The sequence below is a fragment of the Typopeltis vanoorti genome, chromosome 15, assembly GCF_054136105.1.
Source record: "Typopeltis vanoorti isolate ZY-2024b chromosome 15, IOZ_Tvanoo_1.0, whole genome shotgun sequence".
Classification (NCBI taxonomy): Eukaryota; Metazoa; Arthropoda; class Arachnida; order Uropygi; family Thelyphonidae; genus Typopeltis; species Typopeltis vanoorti.
The window spans coordinates 15,832,919-15,853,268 of record NC_143563.1 but is presented as its reverse complement, the minus strand read 5'-3'; the positions used below and the strand labels follow the sequence as shown (position 1 = coordinate 15,853,268).

General features: G+C 35.2%; 1 protein-coding gene across 2 annotated transcripts in view; it reads left to right on the top strand.

The window, feature by feature from the left end:
• The window catches only part of LOC150098417 (WD repeat-containing protein 47-like), a 218,361-nt gene extending 202,257 nt beyond the window's left edge, over window positions 1-16,104 (top strand). For both annotated transcript variants that reach the window (XM_090404658.1, XM_090404657.1), the window contains one exon: window positions 13,564-16,104. In XM_090404658.1, the coding sequence (XP_090260784.1) occupies window positions 13,564-13,712 (149 nt within the window). In that variant the 3' untranslated portion in view covers window positions 13,713-16,104. The remainder of the gene's footprint in view (window positions 1-13,563) is intronic.
• Window positions 16,105-20,350: the final 4,246 nt, after the last annotated feature.

Here is a 20,350-nt window from a genome sequence, read left to right as displayed (position 1 = left end):
AAACATTTGGACTGGTGAAGTCGTAGAAATTTTCAGACAACCATTTTTGACTTTTCCCAGAGGTGTGGCAAGGGGCCGAATCCTGCTGCCATACATACGGCCTACCATTGGCTACCCTTGTTATCCAGGGCTTGACTACAGTTAGCAACTCCACGAACAAAGCCCGAATTCCAATGCCAGGGTTCTTCAACACCTGTTCCTGCAGATTTGCGAGGAATTCTGCTGTACGAACGCAATCAGATCGTCTGCTAGGGATCTTTCTTCTTGCTACATCCTCGTAGTCACCATTGCAAGTCTCTAGTTCATGCCTGATTGTTTTTACTGTATTCAGGGAGCATTGGGCAGCAGTCGTAATATCCTTATTTTGATGGCGGGCACGAATCATCATGATACAAGTTATTCTCTTCCATGATTCAGGTGGGTTCCAGCTATCCATCCTTTCTGACATCTTGTATATGAATGAAGAAGGGTCCAAACTTTTAAATGAAGAGAAGTGTGTGTTAATACATGTAACTTACGGAAAAATATAATTAATTATAAATATGTCAAATTTATCCCGAACACCCTGTAGATGCAAATGACATTCACATCAAATGTCCTAGTATCCCATAATGCACAACACATATTTTGAATATGTATATTGTCATACATTATGAAAAAGGGTCATCACCCAGGCCAATTTCAACCTTTATTGAGGTCTCATCAGTGGATGCTAGATCTGTTGAGATATGGAGAGCTAAATCAAATCAGTGGTATATGTCATATTTCCATATACAAGCAGGAAATTGGTGAATCACCATATTATTAAAATATTCTTCTTTATTTACAACTGCTCCAACAAAAATTGTCAGATCAGGTGGATCAATTCTCTCCATTTCTTTCTATCTTCTCTAATCTTCCTTCAGTGAAAAACTTTCATTTCCACTGCTTGTAAATTAATATTAAAATTGCATAGAATTGTCACTCCAGTATCAAGGATATCTGAGCCCTTGATACTGGAGCAAAAATTCTGTGATAATTATGTAAGTAAAATCCATATTATGCTTAATTAGTGGATGGTGGTTATCATAGTGAGTGGTGAAGGGCATAGGTGTACAGTGTCCCATGATGTGCCCTTGAATGCCATGGAGTTAAGTCATACTAATAAAAACTGAAAGGTAATCATATTCTGGATACCTGAGCTTTCAGTGGGAGTTGACAGTATATCAGCTTGTATGCTACAAGAATGTGCACAAGAACAGACAGGGCCTATGGTGAAGTTGTTTAATCTAAATCTCAGCTCTGGCAAGGTTCCAATTGAGTGAATAAAGTGCAAGATAGTTCCATTACATAAAGATGGCTCCAAGACAGAAGCAGCAAATTACAGACTAGTTAATATCTCTGGATTGCTGGTTAAAGTATTGGAAAAGTTTGGTTAAAGGTAAAATCCAGGAATTAGTGGATAGGAATGTAGATACGCTCTAGGGGTAGCATGAAGGATTACTCCTTTTGAAAGGATTATGTGGATGTTGAAGAACACATTGACAAACAAAGATAGGAGGGTTTATTATCCCTCTTCATAAGGCTATGATTTGGCCACATCTGGACTGCAATGTACAGATTTGGTCACTTGGATTTCTTGGAGAGCAGAAGGTGGTGCGAGGATTCAGAGATTAGTGAGGTCTGTGAAATGCTCCCTGTGAGGATAGATTGAAGGTGTGTGTGGGGGGGGGGTTGCAGAGTTTAGTGGGAGGTGAACGAAAGGGGACATAATAGAAACCTATAAGTTATTAAAGGGATTGATTCTGTAAGATTGACACAAAAGAAATTTTTCAATGCTTGAGGAGTAGGGGGGGAGAACAAGGAAAGTTTAAGAGTGTTGTTAGTAAGGGTGTATACGCTAGGTTCTTTGCTTGAAGAATGGTGAATGAATGTAATGGATTGCCAGAGGTAGTTGTGAGTGCCCCAACAGTGAATAAGTTTAAGGAGAGGTATGTGGGTATTGTGTGAATAATGGTTAGTGTTGGTCTCCTGCAGTGGTCTTTTGACTCCATGAAAATACCTGTGTAATAATAATATTTGAACATTTATGATCGAATACTACTATTCCAGTTGCCTTTCCACATTTCAATTTTTTGATGGCTTTTACTCTTCAGACATTGATATGCACTCTTGAATGTATTTTGTTTTTAATTTTTTACCACTGTTCTCTCACTTCTTATTTCATTTAGCAATCTTTCAAAAATAATTACACCAGTCATCTAAAATATCTTTATCATCTGTGATTCTTTTTACATGTCCTCTTTCCTTCATTTCTAAGCTTTATTTTCGAAGCTATTGAAAAAATTTGCCATCTTTCTGGTATTTATCTTCTGTATTCTTACCAGTCTTCTCATGACTTTTGTTCAGCTGCTTTTACACTTTGCTTTCTTGCATTTTTTTTTATTCCCTCAGAGTACATGCTGACTTACCTGCTAGGTGCTTTCAATATACTTTTTTTTACCATGACTGTCTCATTATCTTCTTAGGTCTCACATGGAGTTCTGATTTTTCTGTCATGAAATGCAAGAACCAAACCTTGGAGACAAATTGGCAAACTATAAAGTAAATTGATTCATCTGGAGAGGCATGTAATGAACCTGCCTCTAAAGACAGGTACCATTGAATTCACTAAAGTTATTCCACATTCGTTCATTCTTTTACTTGCAGCATGTGATAAGTTTTTTTGGTTGCCTTTAGCTTTCACAGCCAATTTCTTTTATACTCTAATTTAGCTTTCCACATGATACTCGTAACTTTTCAGACCTGAACTTTATATATTCTATAACTCCTCTCACTCTTATTCTCACATACTCCTTTCATATCATCTTATGAATCTCTTGCTTAATAAGGTTGCACATCCATTTCACTCCACCTAGTTTGTTCTTTGAACTCTGGGGGACACATTAAGATATGAGAGATAGTGAAAAATCCACATTAGATTAAGTTACAGGCACAAGGTGTGCTGCTGTTTATACTCCATCTATTACATCCAGAGTGCACTATGTAGATAATGTGTAGTGATTGTTTTTGGAGATTGTTTATTTAACATTCTGGTTATCTTTTCCAGCATACCTCAGATATAGGGATTTTATGATTTTTATAGGAAGTTGTAACCATTGGCTAAAGTTCAGTAGCAAAAGTTGTCATTCATTGGAACAGATAACTTTTCTCGTGTATGTTATATAAATAGGTTATTGTTTTGAGGATACTATATTGTAGGACTTCATGATAGTAATTGTTTTTGTGTCTTCCAGTGTTTGTTGGCTTTTTATAAAAATAGAAAAAAATAATGAACCATTTAAAGGATTGTGTGACTAATATGTCCAGGAAGTGTAGACAGTTATTTGATTCTCTTGCCATGGTGAAATGTAATTTTTTTAGTGGTTGTTGGTTAAGTGCACTAAAAGTGCACACTATCTAATGCTATGAGGTCCAGATAACATACACATCATCTACATAGTGCAACCAGACTACAGGTTTGAGTGCAGCTGTATTGAGTATTTTGTTCTCCAGGTGTGTTTCATATAGAAATTGACTTGAGAGAAGACTTGTTACATTTCATTTCACTTGTTTATATATTTTTCCTTTCCATGAAAAACAACCTGCATGTATGGTCTTTTTTCAACCTAGATCAGTTCACTGCTGGATAGAAGGAAGAAGCACGATAGTTTTTAACACACTGGAGATCTTCTCCGTTCAAAAGTCACACGAATGAATATATGTTCTTTTTTAAGTTGCACTATAGTCATCATTGAATGAATGATCAAGAGTTATATGATCTGAAGATAGCTTCTGACATGGCAAAGTATGCCACCTCTAGTTTTCTGCCAGAAAGAAACACAAGAATCATGAATAATTTGGACACAATGTTCCTGATAGCATGCTATCTGTTGTGCTAAAAACTTATGCTCTGGAATTCACACCTATCATGTAATTTTGTCTATATTTTTCCTGTATTGCCTCTTTGATCTTTTCTACTTAATTGGCATCTACCCTGCAACATGAAAGTCTACATTCATTCCATTCCAAAGAAAGGTGATAAGTCAACCAACAAACTACCATCCAATTGCTCTCATTTCCTTTTTCTCAAAAACAAACTATAGAGAAGGTCATCAACAGCCAACTTCTACACCACCTTGGACACCCACCAGCTAATTAGTGACCATGCTGCAGGGGACCGGTAATGGTACTCGACCTTTTCATTCTTATTCTTTGTCAGTGCTTTTGCTTTTCTTCTGCAAGATAGGCAGTCCTGGATAGCTCAACCAGTATCATTTAACTAGTGGGTTTCCTTGCAAGGGTCAAGGGTGTTGCAGTGAGTCTCCTTCCCCATGGTCCAGGGATATCGACAAGGTTTGCTGTGGTGCTCGTATAGTGTCCTGGGTAGCCCTGGTGTTCCACTCCCAAGCATAGGCATTGCTTGCTAGTGAGTGGGCTTCCATTTGTGGCTCTTATGGTGGATGTGCAGCTCTGGCACCGAATCCAACTCCTCCTGAGAATGAGCACTTCATCCTCTTGTCCCAGGTCTATGTATGCTTCTATCATGGAGAGTATGCTGCAATGGCTAGACCCTACTCACTATCAGAATTGCAAATGGAGCATTTCGCACATCACCTATTCCTAGTCTATATGTCAAGACAAATGAACCACCTTTGTCGCTTCGGTGCCAACAGCTATCTCTTCTATATGTAACTAAAATAGAATCCCTGCCAGAGCACCCCCATCTATCCAACTATCTTTTGGCCACAATTTGACAGACTGCCATAAAACCCTTTTGTTTGCTGATGAACATTCTCTTACATCCTCAAGAAATAGCGATAGACAACATAGTTCAGCTGCTTCCTAACTCACTTTCACCATGGTGGCAATCATACATGCAGCTTTTTCTTTCAGCAGGCCACTGAAATTTTCCATCACTGCTGTCATCTTCCAGCAGCTCTTCAAAGCTCATAGAACTGGATACTCTAATTTGGTATCTGTCTACACAGAAGGCTCAAAATCAGAGGACCTAGTGGGATCTTCTGCCATATTTTAAGAAAATATATCTGCACAGATCCCATTAGAGTGTAACAACTTTACAGCAAAGCTGTATGTGATAGAGCTTGCACTAAAATACATCAGATTCCACTGCTACCAAAGGTGCATAATATATTCAGACTTGCAAAGTTCTCTTCAGGCAAGAAGTCTAGAGCTACAGCAATGTCCAATGCTCTCTCTCAAATTCAACACCTATTTCAATTATGAAAGCTACTCTTTGATGTATGCTTCTGTTAGATTCCAAGCTATGTTGGGATTAAAGGACACAAGGCTGCAGATAATTCAGCAAGATCAGCTCATTTCTCAGACATCCACTATCTGCTTGTACCATATGCAGATTATAAGACAAAAACTCCTATTTCAGTGGCTATTTTAGAACAGAGAGTAATAATAAGCTCTACCAAATTAAGCTTGAAATTAAATTATGACAGTCTAGCCTGTGCAGGTTTTGAACAGAGAAAGTTGTTCTTGTTCAGCTTCATATAAGTCATAGTCATTTCATCCACTCCTTCCTTCTGAGGGGTGATGACATGCCTATCCATCACTCATGTTTTAATCGACTACCCATGTTTCACCAATGAGCGCCGTCATTATTTTAGCAACTTTTAGAATCTGAGTCTTACACACTTTGGCACATTTTATCAGACTCAACTTCAACATGGTTTTTACAGAATATTAATCTTTTCCACCTCATATAACATATGATGGTGGTCTGAAACATTCTCAGCCTTGACCATGAATGGCAACACTATGTTTTTTTCCTAAGTTGGTACATCTGTCTTAAGCATCCATGTGAAATTGCAAGTCATTCTATCAAGTAGTTTGTTTTATATAGCTGTCTGAAGCAAAAGTGTTGTCTGTATCCTGTGAAATGGATAAATTCTTTGTAAAAGAATGTTTAAAGCCAAAAGAAATTCATTCAAAGTTCATAAAAGTTTATGGGCACTCTTCTTCGTTATCGACAATTAAGGAATAGGCTGCCGAGTTTAAACATGGCAGTACCAGCCTTGAAGATGATCCACATGAAGGATGTCCAAAATATGTAACAACACTAGAAATCATTGATCAAGTGCACGATATGGTATTTGATGACTGGCAAGTGAAAGTACATGAAATTGCTTAGACTATAGGCATTTCAAAAGAACATGTAGGATATATTTTGCATGAAGAATTGCAAATGAAAAAGCTTTGCACAAGATGGGTGCTACGCTTGCTCACGGCAGATCGAAAACGCACTCCCATGAAAATCTCTGAACAGTGCTCGGAGCATTTTAACAAGAATAAAACTGATTTTGTGCATTGATTTATTATTATGGATAAGACTTGGATTCACCATTACACACCAGAATTCAAACAGCAGTCAAAACGGTGGACAGAAGCCACTTCTTCAGTGCCAAAGAAGACAAAGTCGGTTCCATCAGCAGGAAAGATCATGGCATTGGTAATTTAGGATGCTGAAGGCATTTTGTTTATTAGTTATCTTGAAAAGGGTAAAACAATAATCAGGGAATATTATTCTGATCTTTTAACCAGACTAGACAAAAAAATTCTTGAGAAAAGACCCAGTTTACAGAAGAAAAAAATTATCTTTCGTCAGGACAATGCACCTGCCCAAGGTGTTTTGACAATGGGAAAATTAAGGGATCTGCACTATGAATTGTTGGAACATCCACCCTATTCCCCAGATTTGGCTCCTTCTGACTTCTGTCTCTTCCCAAAACTACAACGCTTCCTCGCTGGTCGGCGTTTTTCTTCGAATGAAGAGGTGGTTGCAGCTGTAGAGGAATATTTTGCAGATCTTGCTGAGAACTACTACAGGGACAGGATAATGGCACTGGAGCATCGGCTGGAATAAATATATTTGTCTTAAGGGAGATTATGTTGAAAAATAAAAATAATTTTGAAATTAAAAATTCGTTTTTTCATTGTTAGGCTGATTACTTTTCAGACCACCCTCAAATTTAATGTATGTTTTATGAATTTTAACATTTTTTTTTTTACTTTTATTTTATATGCATCTTTTACATTTGTTTTTCTACACTGATTTTATGTTGTCTTATTTATTAATTAGTATGCTCCTAAGAAATGTTTCATTTATGATTTTTATTATTATTTCAACTTTTATATATAGTTTTTAGACCTGTATAAGTCCCTTATTTATTACATGTCTTTGGTGCAGTATGACAATAGCTGTCCTTGTGCTATTAAATCCAAAAAAAAAAAAAAACTCAACATACATATGATTTCTGAAATCAGAGGGGTTCAGACCTAGTTTTTCATGCTATCAACTCCATATCTAGTGTCAGTGACATGAGAAACATGCAATGGATACTAGACATAGAGTTCAGTGAGATCAGACACTATAGTATGTTACACTATAGTAGATTTAAATTTGATCATCTATTCTTTTAAATATGTGGAATGCTATGTTCTGACCCTAATCTTAATCAGACTGCATGCCTATCTCCTAGTTTTAGGAACTAATCCTCATAAATTGTTCATACATATTGTATTTATTTATTTTATTTATTTTTAATGACACAACTATTGGCATGGTTCCGTGGAACTTTAATGGAGTTGTCTCCTGTTCGCTCACCTGCAACTAGGACACCTGAAAGTATGACTCATGCTGTTTGGCTCATTCTTGTGTTAATATTTTAAGTGTTGCAACCAATTATTTTGCTCTCTCCCTGATGTTACAGTGAACAAAATATAGAGTTGTTTATAAATTCTAATTTCCCTTACCTGTGTAAAGCAATGTTTTTAAAGTATCATTATTAACCAACTTCTCTTTCATTTCATTTACCTTAGTCCTCTGGAACAGCCTTCCTAACTCTGTCTTCTCCTAAGACTACAATCTGAACTATTTGAAAAACATATAAAGTTCTTCTTACCCACACTTGGCACTTGATGTGCTATAGCTCTTGCAACCTTTTGTTTGTGGGTAAAATATGAGGGATGGTTTGTATTTGAATGGATTTGGTGTGCACAGACTTGCAAAAAGTGTTGTTGAATGAAGTGGAAGTGCAGAATCAGAGAAATTAGAGTTATTATGGGGAGGGGGATTAGATATACAGACTTTAGGGAGGCAGTTGAGTGTATAATATGCCCGAGCAAGTACGAAGGACAACAAATCAGAATGGGATAGTTAGTATAAGGCATCAAAATAGGGGTGTGACTAACTGGCTTCTGCATTGCATGTATACTAGTGCCAGGAGTATTAGGATCAAGAAGGAAGAATTTTTGGCCTTGGTTGGCTCTTCCAGGCCACAGGTTATTGGCATTAGTGAAACATGGCTGACAGAAGATGACATAGCTAGTGGGATTGATTGTGAGGGGTATAGTGTGTTCAGGAGGGACAGGGAGAATAAAAAGGGGGAGGAGTGTTATTGATGGTAGCTGATGAACTGCAGCCAAGGAGAATAGAAGTTGAACTGCAGGATAGAGAAAAGAGCACATTTAAGGCTATTTGATGTGAGATTGAGGCTAGCGGAACAAAATGTACAATTGGGTGCTGCTATAGACCGGGTGATGGAATAGATGGTGGAGATAGTATGCATTAGCAAATAGAAACAATGAATGGAAGGAGGGCAATTATTATAGGGGATTTCAATGGTAACATTGATTGGAAGGAGGAGAGGACACATGGGAGGAATGAATTGGATTTTATGCAGTTATTAAGGGATCACTATCTGCGACAGCATGTAATGGAAAATACTAGGGATCAGAGAGTGCTTGACCTAGTAATTGCATCTGAGAATTTGGTTGTAATGAATATGACCACATTGCCACCAATTGGTGAGAACGTGGTCATAGGGTCTTGACTTGGGAGGTGGCTAAATGTGTGGAATTTTTAATTAAGACAGGGTACATGAGGAATTACTGGGCTGGTAAGTATGACAAGCTTAGGAGTTTGCTTGGTTCAGTGCCATGGCATGTAAAACTGCAAGGGCTGGATGTTGATAGTGCATGGGAGGTGGTTAAGAAGTGTTTGCAGGAGGCAATGGCTGACTGTATATCTAAAGTCCGAATAGTAAATGAAGTAGGGGTTAAATGGGTGAATAACACCATTAAGCTTGAGCTGCAAAAAAAAAAAAAGAAACAACTGTGGAGGGAATTTAAGGAGAAAGGTGACCTGCAGGCACATGAATGGTATAAAGCGCAGGCCAGAAGGGTAACGAGTGTGGTAAGAAAAGCAAAAGCGGATTATGAAAGAAAATTAGCCATGCAGGCTAAAGAGAATCCCAAACAGTTTTTTCGATATGTTGCAAGTAAAAGAAAAAATGTATACGACAGAATGATTTTAAAGAATGCTGATGGAGGTAACCGAATCAGTTAATATGGTGGAATTACTGAGCAAGCACTTTGCCAAAGTATATCATCCAGGTGGCGACATTGCAGGAATGAAGGAACCAACAGCTTATATGGGAATGGTGGTGAATGAAGTGGAGGTCTATGTGGCGGAATAGTCTATTACAAAACCTCAATGTCAATACATCTGTGGGATTGGATGGTATTCCAGCTCGTGTCGTACGTGAGGTGGCTAAAGAATTGTCAATGCCCTCGACCATTTTGTTTAATTTGAGTCTTGGGTCTGGGTTAGTCCCAAGCGGGTGGAAAGAGGGGAAAATAGTTCCACTGCATAAAGGAGGTTCCAAGACTGCTGTTGTAAATTACCGACCAATCAGCATATCAGGAATCGTTGTCAAGGTCTTGGAGAAAATAGTCAAGAGGAGAATACAGGATTGGATAGATGAAAATGGGATACTGTATCGGAGACAGCATGGTTTTGTGAAGGGTAGGTCATGCCTCAGTAACTTGCTCACGTCAGCCTGTGACTAGTGGTGTGCTGCAGGGTTCTGTTCTTGGACCACTACTGTTTAGTTTGTTCATTAACAATATAGGAAAGGATCTGAGAGGAACTGTTTATTTGTTTGCTGATGATGCAAAGTTGGGTAGAGCAATAGTGAATGCACAGGATGTCGAGATTTTGCAGGGTGAGTTGGATAGTTTGGACTGGGCTAAGGAGAATGGGTGTCAGTGTGGCAAAATGTAAGGTTATGCATTTTGGGGTGAAAAGATTAGCAGCAGTATATCACATTGGTGGAACTGTACTCTAGGAGATTGATGAGACCAGGGATTTGGGAGTGTTGGTGGATAGGGAGTTGAAGTTTAGGGGGCACGTTGCAAAAGCGGCTAAATCAGCTTATCAAATCACTTGATTGCTGAAAAATACTTTAACAAGCTGAGACAAACAGGTTATGGTTCCTCTGTATCGAGCCTTGATAAGACCCCACCTAGACTCCTGTTCCCAAATTTGGGTGCCAGGGTTTCTTCTTGATGGGGAGGAGGTGGAGAGGATCCAGAGACAAGTGACCAAGATGATAGCAGGTCTATGGAATGAACCTTATGAGAACAGGTTGAAGATTTGTGGGTTGCAGAAATTGGTTGATAGGTGGAAAAGGGATGATATGATTGAGACATTCAAATTACTGAAGGGTTTCTATAAGATTAATTCAGAAGATATTTTTAAGAATAGGACTGGTGGTGGTAGGACTAGGGGCCATCCATGGAAGCTGGGAAGGAGTGTGGTTAGCAAGGATGTTAGAGCTAGGTTTTTTTATTTGGAGAGTGGTGTATGAGTGCAATAAGCTGCCAGAGTCTGTTGTGGGTGCCATGACTGTAAATGAGTTCAATTTGAAGTATGATAGATACTGTGTGAATTTTGAGAATTATACTGAGAAGAAAAATATGTAAGAAAGTTCTAAAACAAATCTGAGCTGATTAGTCTTCAGTCTGTATCTATTTATCTATAAACTACAGATATATAAGAAAAACTCAGTTTGAAAACAAAAAGCAAAGCTTAAAGCCTTAGTGGTTTATTCAAACAGGTTCGTGAGGGGATTATTTGCAAAGAAAGAAAAATCAGAATTTCATGTTGGACTCAAGAAGTTAAAGCAATTATGCTGAGAAGAAAAATATATAAGAAAGTTTTAAAACAAATCAGAGCTGACCAGTCTTCAGTCTGTATCTATAAACTACAGATATATAAGAAAAATTGAGTTTGAAAACAAAAAACAAAACTTGAAGACTTAGTGGTTTATTCAAACAGGGAGGCATGTGAGGGGGTTATTTGCAAAGAAAGAAAAATCAGAATTTCATGTTGGACTCAAGAAGTTAAAGGTGGTCCAGATAAAGAACAAATATACAAAGTTCCTTGCAAGTAATTAGATGCCATGAGAGAATAGAGAGAAAAATGTATGGCACTGTGTGCAAAAATAGCTAATAAAAGTCAGAATACTTTGGTAAGAAGACAGAAGAAATATATTGTGAACATAGCAAAATGTTCGAGTCTATTGAAAAAAAGCTTAGAAATGGAGAAAAGAGTACTATAAAAGGAATTATAGATGATAAAGGTGACATAAAAAGGGGAAGATAAAGATATTCTGGATATCTAGAGTAATTACTTTGAAAGATCATTAAATGAGCAGAACAAAGCAGTGGTAGAAGATTATTATTATGTTACACCTCCAGGGAGTCAGACTCATCGAGGGAGAGTGTGCCAACAGCATCGAACAATTGACCTCCTTCCAACTACTAATCGCACTCAAACTTGCTTAACTTTTTGCATGAGCCATTAGTAGCAGAGGCTCTACCAATTGACATTCGATTGGTAGAGCTTAGACAAGGTAATGTTTCCATTACCTTGTCTACAACACTAATAAAATTAATCTATAATTCTTCACTTTGCGCATTAAGCCACAATTATGGCATTGTACTAACTTGCAAACCTCTACTGAGAAGAGGTGACAATTTCCAGTGATTCACTGAAAACGAGCATCAGAGAATTATTATTACTATAGCACGGGCATCTCCACTGTCTGAAGACTTATTGTAAGATGCTCACACTAATCACAGTTTGTTCAATCCCTATTATAGTTCTTGAACTCTCATTCACTGAGCACTCACAAATCAATACTATAGAAAAATTCATCAGAAACTTGAAATGTGAAAAAAAGACAGTTTGAGTGGATGATGTGTGCGCACTGATAATCGTAGGTGGTATGGTCACAGAATAGGAGAGGAAGTACTAGTAAAACATATTTGGTGCCAGGAAGGGAGGGAAAGAAGACCTTCAGGAAGACTGAGATCTAGGTAGATTGATGCATTTCAAAAGTACGTACTTTTTGAAGACTAGAATGTTAAATCTTACCATATAGGAATTCTGACAAATGACAGATTAATTTTAAAGAAAATTGTTAAAATGAAGCTAGATTAATCAAACTTAATAATATAGTACTATCAAAGTATCCTGAGGACCATTTCAAGGTTATTAGAAATTTGATGATGATTTTAATTTTGCCATTATCTTGTCTACAACACTAATAAAACTAATCTATAATTCTTCACTTTGCGCATTGAGCCACAATTATGCCATTGCACTAACTTGCAAACCTCTACTGAGAAGAGGTGACAATTTCCATTCTCAGTGATTCACTGAAAATGACCATCAGAGAATTATTATTACTATAGCACGGGCATCTCCACTGTCTGAAGACTTATTGTAAGATGCTCACACTAATCACAGTTTGTGCAATCCCTATTATAATTCTTGAACTCTCATTCACTGAGCACTCGCAAATGACTGGCAACCCATTCCACTCATTCACCTTTCTCCAAGCAAAAAATCTGTTCATCACAAAGGATCTTTGTTAACAAATATCCTGGCACAACTTCCAGCAGTAACCCTTTCTTGTGTCAAAAAATTTCTTCAACATCTATCATATAAACCCCCTCCCTCTCTTTTCTGCCTATCTACTAATTTTGTAAATTCTGAAGTAGTATGAAAAAGTTTCATTTTAGTCTGTAGCAGTGGTTTCTGATTTATCTAACCATTACTTTGCTCACAGTAGCATTTCATTAGCACGGTTTCATTAACTGCAAGAGTTGTCATTTATACCAGTACTTAACAGTATTTCCATAACTTTTTTTCTTATGAAACATTTCCTTAATAATGTGATTACTCATCTAACTCCAGATTTATTATGAAATGTATTCCTTGAAATAAATTTAAATATTATATTATGCAGGAAGGTCATAGTAATATTTTTTTAAAACAAAATATTATTTATAATAATAAATAAACAGAATTACTGTCTATACAGTGTTGTCAGAAAGATGTACCATTTTGAAAGAAAGACCAGAGCTCAAAACCCATCTAGAATGCAAGTAATATTTATAAGGGTCTCCAGCTGATGGTGAGAACCTTGGTAACTCTGATGTGTTCTTCCCAAAACATATATTGGAGAATATATGCAATTGACTAGGAGTAACTTCTCTGCTCTAGTAAAAATTAGGTTTGGGACAAGCAAGTTACTTGTTCTTAACAGGTTGCCCAGCCTAATACATAACATAAATAGAAGCTCAGATATTTAAAGAAATATATAAATAGTTATTTATAATAAATAAATTAAACATTAATAAATGTATAATTTTTATACTTAGGGGATCTTACTCAGCCCCTTCCAAGTATAGTGGTAGCTGAACACACAGACAAGGTGATCCAAGGGCGTTGGCATCCTCAAGATTTCTCATTTCTTACTACAAGTGCTGATAAAACTGCCACGCTGTGGTCTTTGCCACAGAATTGGTGATTTCTCTTAAAAAAAAAGTATGTGGTATCTTCATAGTCCATGATTTGATTAAATATTTGTGTGTTATTACAATGTCACCATAGAGATTTGCCAACAGAAACCACAAAGTGATATCATATGGCTAACCATCATCAGTTCTAGACTTGTGCATATATTTATGAAATTGAGGTGTGGGGAAAACAGATTCAAAGTTAACAAGAGACACCACCTGATACTATTTGTTTACGTTTACTTTTTTTTTTAATAACTGAACTGTATAGTTTAGCCTTGTAATTCTAGCTTAACCTAACTAGTTGCGTTTACATATGCCATATAAATGTTAACTTATAATCATGGATGCTGTGTGTTTAACAAATAAACAGGAAAAAAAAAAAGCAAACTTCAAATAATTTCTTAGGAATGTCTTGCAGTACTTTCGAAAGCTGTAGGAGGAAACACACAGTACCTGTGTAATGTAAAATAAACCTATGTATGTGTGTTCAGTTGTTCTATGTTTGTGTGTATACTGTATATAAATAATTTTTCAAGAAATGTGAAATATGTAATTACTTTACTTTTAATTCTGAATGTTATAACATTTATAGCAAAAATGTAATATAAAAGTTATTTTTAAGAATTCATTGTCAATGTTACATTTCTTCCTAACTTTTATTTACATTTTAATATTTTATTGTAAGATTTTTTACAAATTTTCATGCTCAGAACAATTTTGATTTATTACATCTCAAGGCGCTTTATATTTTACAAAATATATTTTGAATTTGTAGCTATAAATTCTTTCACTCTTGTCCACATTCATCATATTTAACATCTTCAGGCAAGTTCTGTGTGAATCCATAATAGAGGCTCTGAATAATCCTCTAACCCCTTTGATCTCACTATTTCTAAAGGTTTTTGTCACATGCTTTGTGACATCTACACTAAGATTGTAAAGTTATTTTATGTAATTAACAATCAAATACAATGCAGTTAAAATTATGTCCATACATGCTCTGAGACAACAGTGATACAATTGGCTTCTCAATTTTGCATTACTCTTAGAGATTGCTATCTGACTCCACAAGCTGAGTAATCAATATAATATATAGATAGAGGGGAAAACAGAGAGTGGTTTACTCTTTTTTTTTTTTTTTTTTTTTTTAATGGTTAGTAGCTGCCAAATGTTGCAATACATCTGTCACATTTCGTTTGGATTCATAAGTTTAGAAGTTCATCACCAATCAGAATGTTTAAATGATAACTTACTATTAACTGTGTTTTTGTCTAATAATTCATAGTACATGTTTATTGTTTACATTGTCTAGTTAGTTCCTCTTAATCATATAGTAACCCGCATGAATTAATTTCCACTCTTTCTGAAATGCTTTTCAAGTGTTATCCAAATAAAAAAAAAAGAAAAGAAAGAATTTATTTAGTCATATGATGTTGTAAAAAAAAAAAAACTGATGTACTCCATTAAGTTTCTTCACACTGTTTTTCCCAAGTTCTTGAGCTGTTTGTGAATCACATCAATAGGTTCCTTCTTCTTAACTACTATTGATCTGCATACACAGCACTGATATGTTACAGGTTTTGCAATCTCGTGGGGGCGGGTAAAAAAAATTCTCTCTCTGAGATGACTTCCAGCATCGACAATTTAAATTTTCATGTTTCTTTATCTTTCTGTATGCCACCATTGCTAAGTTTTCTTCTCAGTGTAGTTTTAAAGAGTCAACTGAAAATTATCTTCAATTAAAGTTATTTCAAATGAATAACACTGCTAACTTGCATCTTTTATTTATACATCATTTGATTGATTTCGTGTGGAGGAATTCTGAACAGCATAATGTGATGTTGGCATATTATCACCCTCTTAGTAGTAAACTGCATTTCTTTCATATTGGGAAAAGGATGCTGTTTTACAAGAACTGTATTATTTGAGATTTTTAAATGCTCATTCATGTAATTGTATTTCTTAAGATATATATATTTGATACCTTTTTTGATTGCAACAATTTTGAAATTTGGTTAGCATTGTTCCTTATCTAGCCATTCTCTGAAGATGTATTCTTAAAGTACATAAAAAAAAACTAAAATAGGAAATAAATTTCTATAAAAAAAAATTAATAGTTATGTATATCCTATAAATTTTCACCATGTTGTGTTCATGACCTGTTAAAGACATATCTGTGATGGCTGCATTCTCTTAGTTTATCATGCTAAGTGGGCAATCATTCTCTGTTCTTGATTCTAATTTAATTGATCTGCTGACAAAAAAAAAAAAAAATCATATAACTGTTATATGATCAATAATTGTTTGTAAGAGTTGATCAGAAAGTAGTAGTTTTAAAAGTTCTAGCAACTATTTTGCTAATCATCATTCTCAAGACGAAATAAAGAATAATATACCTTACTGTTAGTTGATTTTTTTGTTATTTATAAAGCTTTTCTGATGCTAAGCAGAAAATCGAGGAGGTTATTTTTATACATTATTTCCTGACAGAATACCCTGTCATTTCTGTACGAAATATGCATCATTTGCACTTTTGGAAATGCTGTGTCACATAACTCTACCAGTGTTTTGTCGTTAAGAAAACTATTTTTTGTGGAAAAGCATCTTGTAAAATAGAAATATCTGATTTTTCATAAAAGAAAAAAAAATATATAAAAATAAATATATATACATGCATTTTCTGTGACATCAGTACAGGATCATTTTTGAAATTTACCATCGAGCAAGTGCCTGAGTGTGAGAATCTGTAAAGCAAGAACCGGTGATATTTCTTATGTTAAAAGTTTATTTTTCCCTTTATCCCAAATGAAGGTTTGTGCCTTACTCCATGAAGCTGCAGTTTTTCTTAACATTGTTATTACAAGTGATAGTTCATATAAATGAATGCAACATATTGTATTTTATATCTGTATCAATAAAGGCCAGTTACTTAATTAGATTTAATTAAGTGAAACCCCCTTGACAGACTATATTGATGCATCACCTTTTTGATTTTCAACCTTTGAATTCTTAAAAAAAAAAAAAAAGGTAGTAATGATGAAAACGCATTGCTGCTTGGACTTCAACAAATATATTAATAGATAATAATAGATGAATATAGTTTACTTTATAGCATATCATGAGGTTATTTTTTGATCTGTTAATATATTTTAAAAGTAAAGTGCTTAAATATAGACTTAAATTTAGGGAACTTATGAATATTCTCTTGAAATAGCATCTATTAGAATCACTAACATTACTGATTTAATGATGAATGTTTTAAAAACTAAATGATCTAGTTTCAAAATTCAGCTGCTTTTAAAATCTATCTTCAAATAAATATATATATTTAATAATTTATATTTAAAAAAATGGTTAGGAGAATTCATTTTGCTTTGAAGAAAAAAAAACAAAACTGTGAAACACTGGCATTATTAATTTCTGGTTAAATGTGTCTTTCATAAGAAAGATTCTGGTAATTGGACCACATGTTTATTACGATAAATAACATTAAAAAACAACCTGACAAGTTTCGTAAGTCATATGACTTACATCTTCAGGGGTCAAAGGTAACTAAAAGTTAAAACACACGAAATGAGAAATTACTCAAAATAGTTCATTCTATGCAGTTGTCTAACTGTTCATTAAATTGAATATCCGAAATGTAGATTCAGTGCAATGCTAAGTTTGAACAATGCTGGATACTGTCACGTTGTGTTGTTCACGTTCACATTGTCCGAGGTCTGACTTGGGTATATTTTTTATCAATGCTGACCAAACTTGGTGTAGAATTAGACCCTGGTTTTTGTTACATTGCATTGGAATTCTAAGCATGTTTGTAGCTTCTTTAAATTTCCTTATGAAACAATTTTTTTCAATGTAAGACATGTTTGTTTTTTATCAGAGTACATTATGGCCAGTGGAAGTTGTATGGTATGCTAAGCCTGATTTGTTTTCTCTTCTTTTTTGCACGTCTTTTTGGTGTTCGTTCATGCGAATTTCCCCTGATCTTCCCATCTGGCCTACATAGCAGATGCCACAGGAACAATGAATATTATATACACCTGGTTTGGTGGTGTGAGGCCGCATTAAGAAATTAAGAAAACCCACCAACACAGGAAGATTTCTTAATGGGGCACCACACCACCACCCCTCGCAAAAGATAGGTTTAATTAAAACCTTGAGGGACAGAGCTTATAATATTTCAAGCACAAAAAGAAATGAAGAACTTCAACATTTAACACAGATCCTCAAAGAAATGGTTATGAACTGAAGACTATCAAAAAAACCTGAACACACCTCCTACAATCATCTCACAAAAGCAAGATTTCAAGAACACAATCATGCTTCCATACATCAAGAATGTTACAGACAAAATGGCCAAATTACTAAATAAACATAACATCAAAGTGGCTTTTCTACCGTTGGGAAAAATTTCAAGATCTCTACATCCCCCCAAACCTCCACATCATCCTTTAAAAAAAACCAGGTGTAAATAATATTCATTGTTCCTGTGGCATCTGCTATGTAGGCAAGACAGGAAGCATACCATACAACTTCCACCGGCCATAATGTACTCTGACAAAAAACAAACATGGCTTACATTGAAAAAAATTGTTTTATAAGGAAATTTAAAGAAGCTACAAAGATCCTTAGAATTCCAATGCAATGCAACAAAAACCAGGGTCTATTTCTATGCCAAGTTTGGTCAGCATTGATAAAAAATATACCCAAGTCAGACCTCGGACAATATGAACGTGAACAACACAACATGACAGCATCCAGCATTGTTCATTGCACTGAATCTTCATTCGGATATTCAATTTAATGAACAGTTAGACAACTGCTTAGAATGAGTAATTTTGAGTAATTTCTCATTTCGTGTGTTTTAACTTTTAGTTACCTTTAACCCCTGAAGATGTAAGTCATACGACTTACGAAACTTGTCGGGTTGTTTTTTATTGTTATTTATTGTAATAAACATGTGGTCCAATTACCGGAATCTTTCTTATGAACTGATAAACCACAGAAATTTTCGCATACAAATGTGTCTTTATTTACTACAGAATTTTATTCTTTGACAACTTCAGATAAAATTAAAAAATGATATTGTGACACACACGTTTATTTTCCCTTACTGTTACATTCTACTAATCATCTCTCACTATAGCCAATGCCATTATACTGAGCTTCGTCACTATTAGCAAATCAGTGATTCCAGCAAAGATATCAAACCATTCATTGTTATGCTTTAAAGCAAAAAAAAAAATTTATTAACCAAATTAGTAAAACCACTTTCTTAAACAGTTAATATACATAGTATTTTCTCAGAAGTATAATATACAAGCAGCAGGTTACTAATGAGTGCTAATAGTTTTACAAGTATTTTAATTGCAAATTAGTGCATCCATAAATTTGTGATTGTCTTACAAACATAGTTAGGGTTGTTTTGAATATTTAAATTTTTGACTAAGAATTTTTATGACCAAATAATTTATTAGTAACATTGCATAGCTGTCATTGATTTTATATAGCCATTAATAAATGGTAGAACATCAAGTATCGTTTAGTAATGTAACTGATAGAGCCATTTGCGTACTACTAATTTATTACCAGAAGCCTCAGTGTTGTTGAATTTGTACATCGTACATTTGTACATTTGTACATGAATAAGAAATAGAATGATTTCAAGGGTATCCTATTAATGTAAAAAATGGGTAGAGCAATAGTCAAAAATGGTGTAGAGATCCTACGAAGATTATTAAATTAGATTAATAGAGTAGGCAAAGGTGATGGTTGTCAGTTAAATGTGGCATTCACTGACAGAACTAGACTGGGAAATAAATGAGGCTAGAGATCTGGGGATGATAGCAGTCAAAAAATTAACATTTAGAAGACATATTACAAAATTGAGCAAAATAATTTGAAATGTCACTTGGATATTGAAAAACACACAAGTAGGAGGGTTATTATCCCTAATAACATGACAACTAGGAATATCAATCAAACAAAATAACTAACTACATAGCATAGCATTTTCACCCTACTTTTTCTTCAGTGTGACTTTTGAATGAAACAAGCAAAAGAGACAACCAAAAGATGCAACAATAAAAGTCTCATGTAATTTATTCCATAGTTAATTAATTGTTATTTTTTTTTTATCATCTTGCTTTATAAAGCTTTGATAGGGCCACACTGCACAAAGATTTGGTCACCTTTGTTTCTTAAGAAACAAATCAGGAAGTGATGGAAAGGATCTAGAGGTTGGTGATCAAGATGGTGATATCTTCATAATGCACCCAGTGAGGATAGAGCAAAGGTTTGTGAATGACAAAATTTGGATGGTAAGCAGAAAGGGGAGAGTATGATAAACGGTCGGGTCAGTTCTTTTAAGATTGTTCTGCAAGATTGTTGCAGCAAAGTTAGGGAAGTTAGTGAAATTGAATCCCATGCAAAAAGGGTTTTTACCCGGAAATGGCTGTGCCACGAATATCACCATACTAGGTTCAGTATGGAGGAGAGCAGTTAAGCGTCGTTTGCCAATCTGTGCAGCGTTTCTGGATGTCTCAAAGGCTTTTGACTCGGTGATGCATGGAGCTATATTTCGAGCACTCTCAGAGCTACAAGCCCCAGGGTGTTCAATAGAACTCATTAAGAATATGTATGA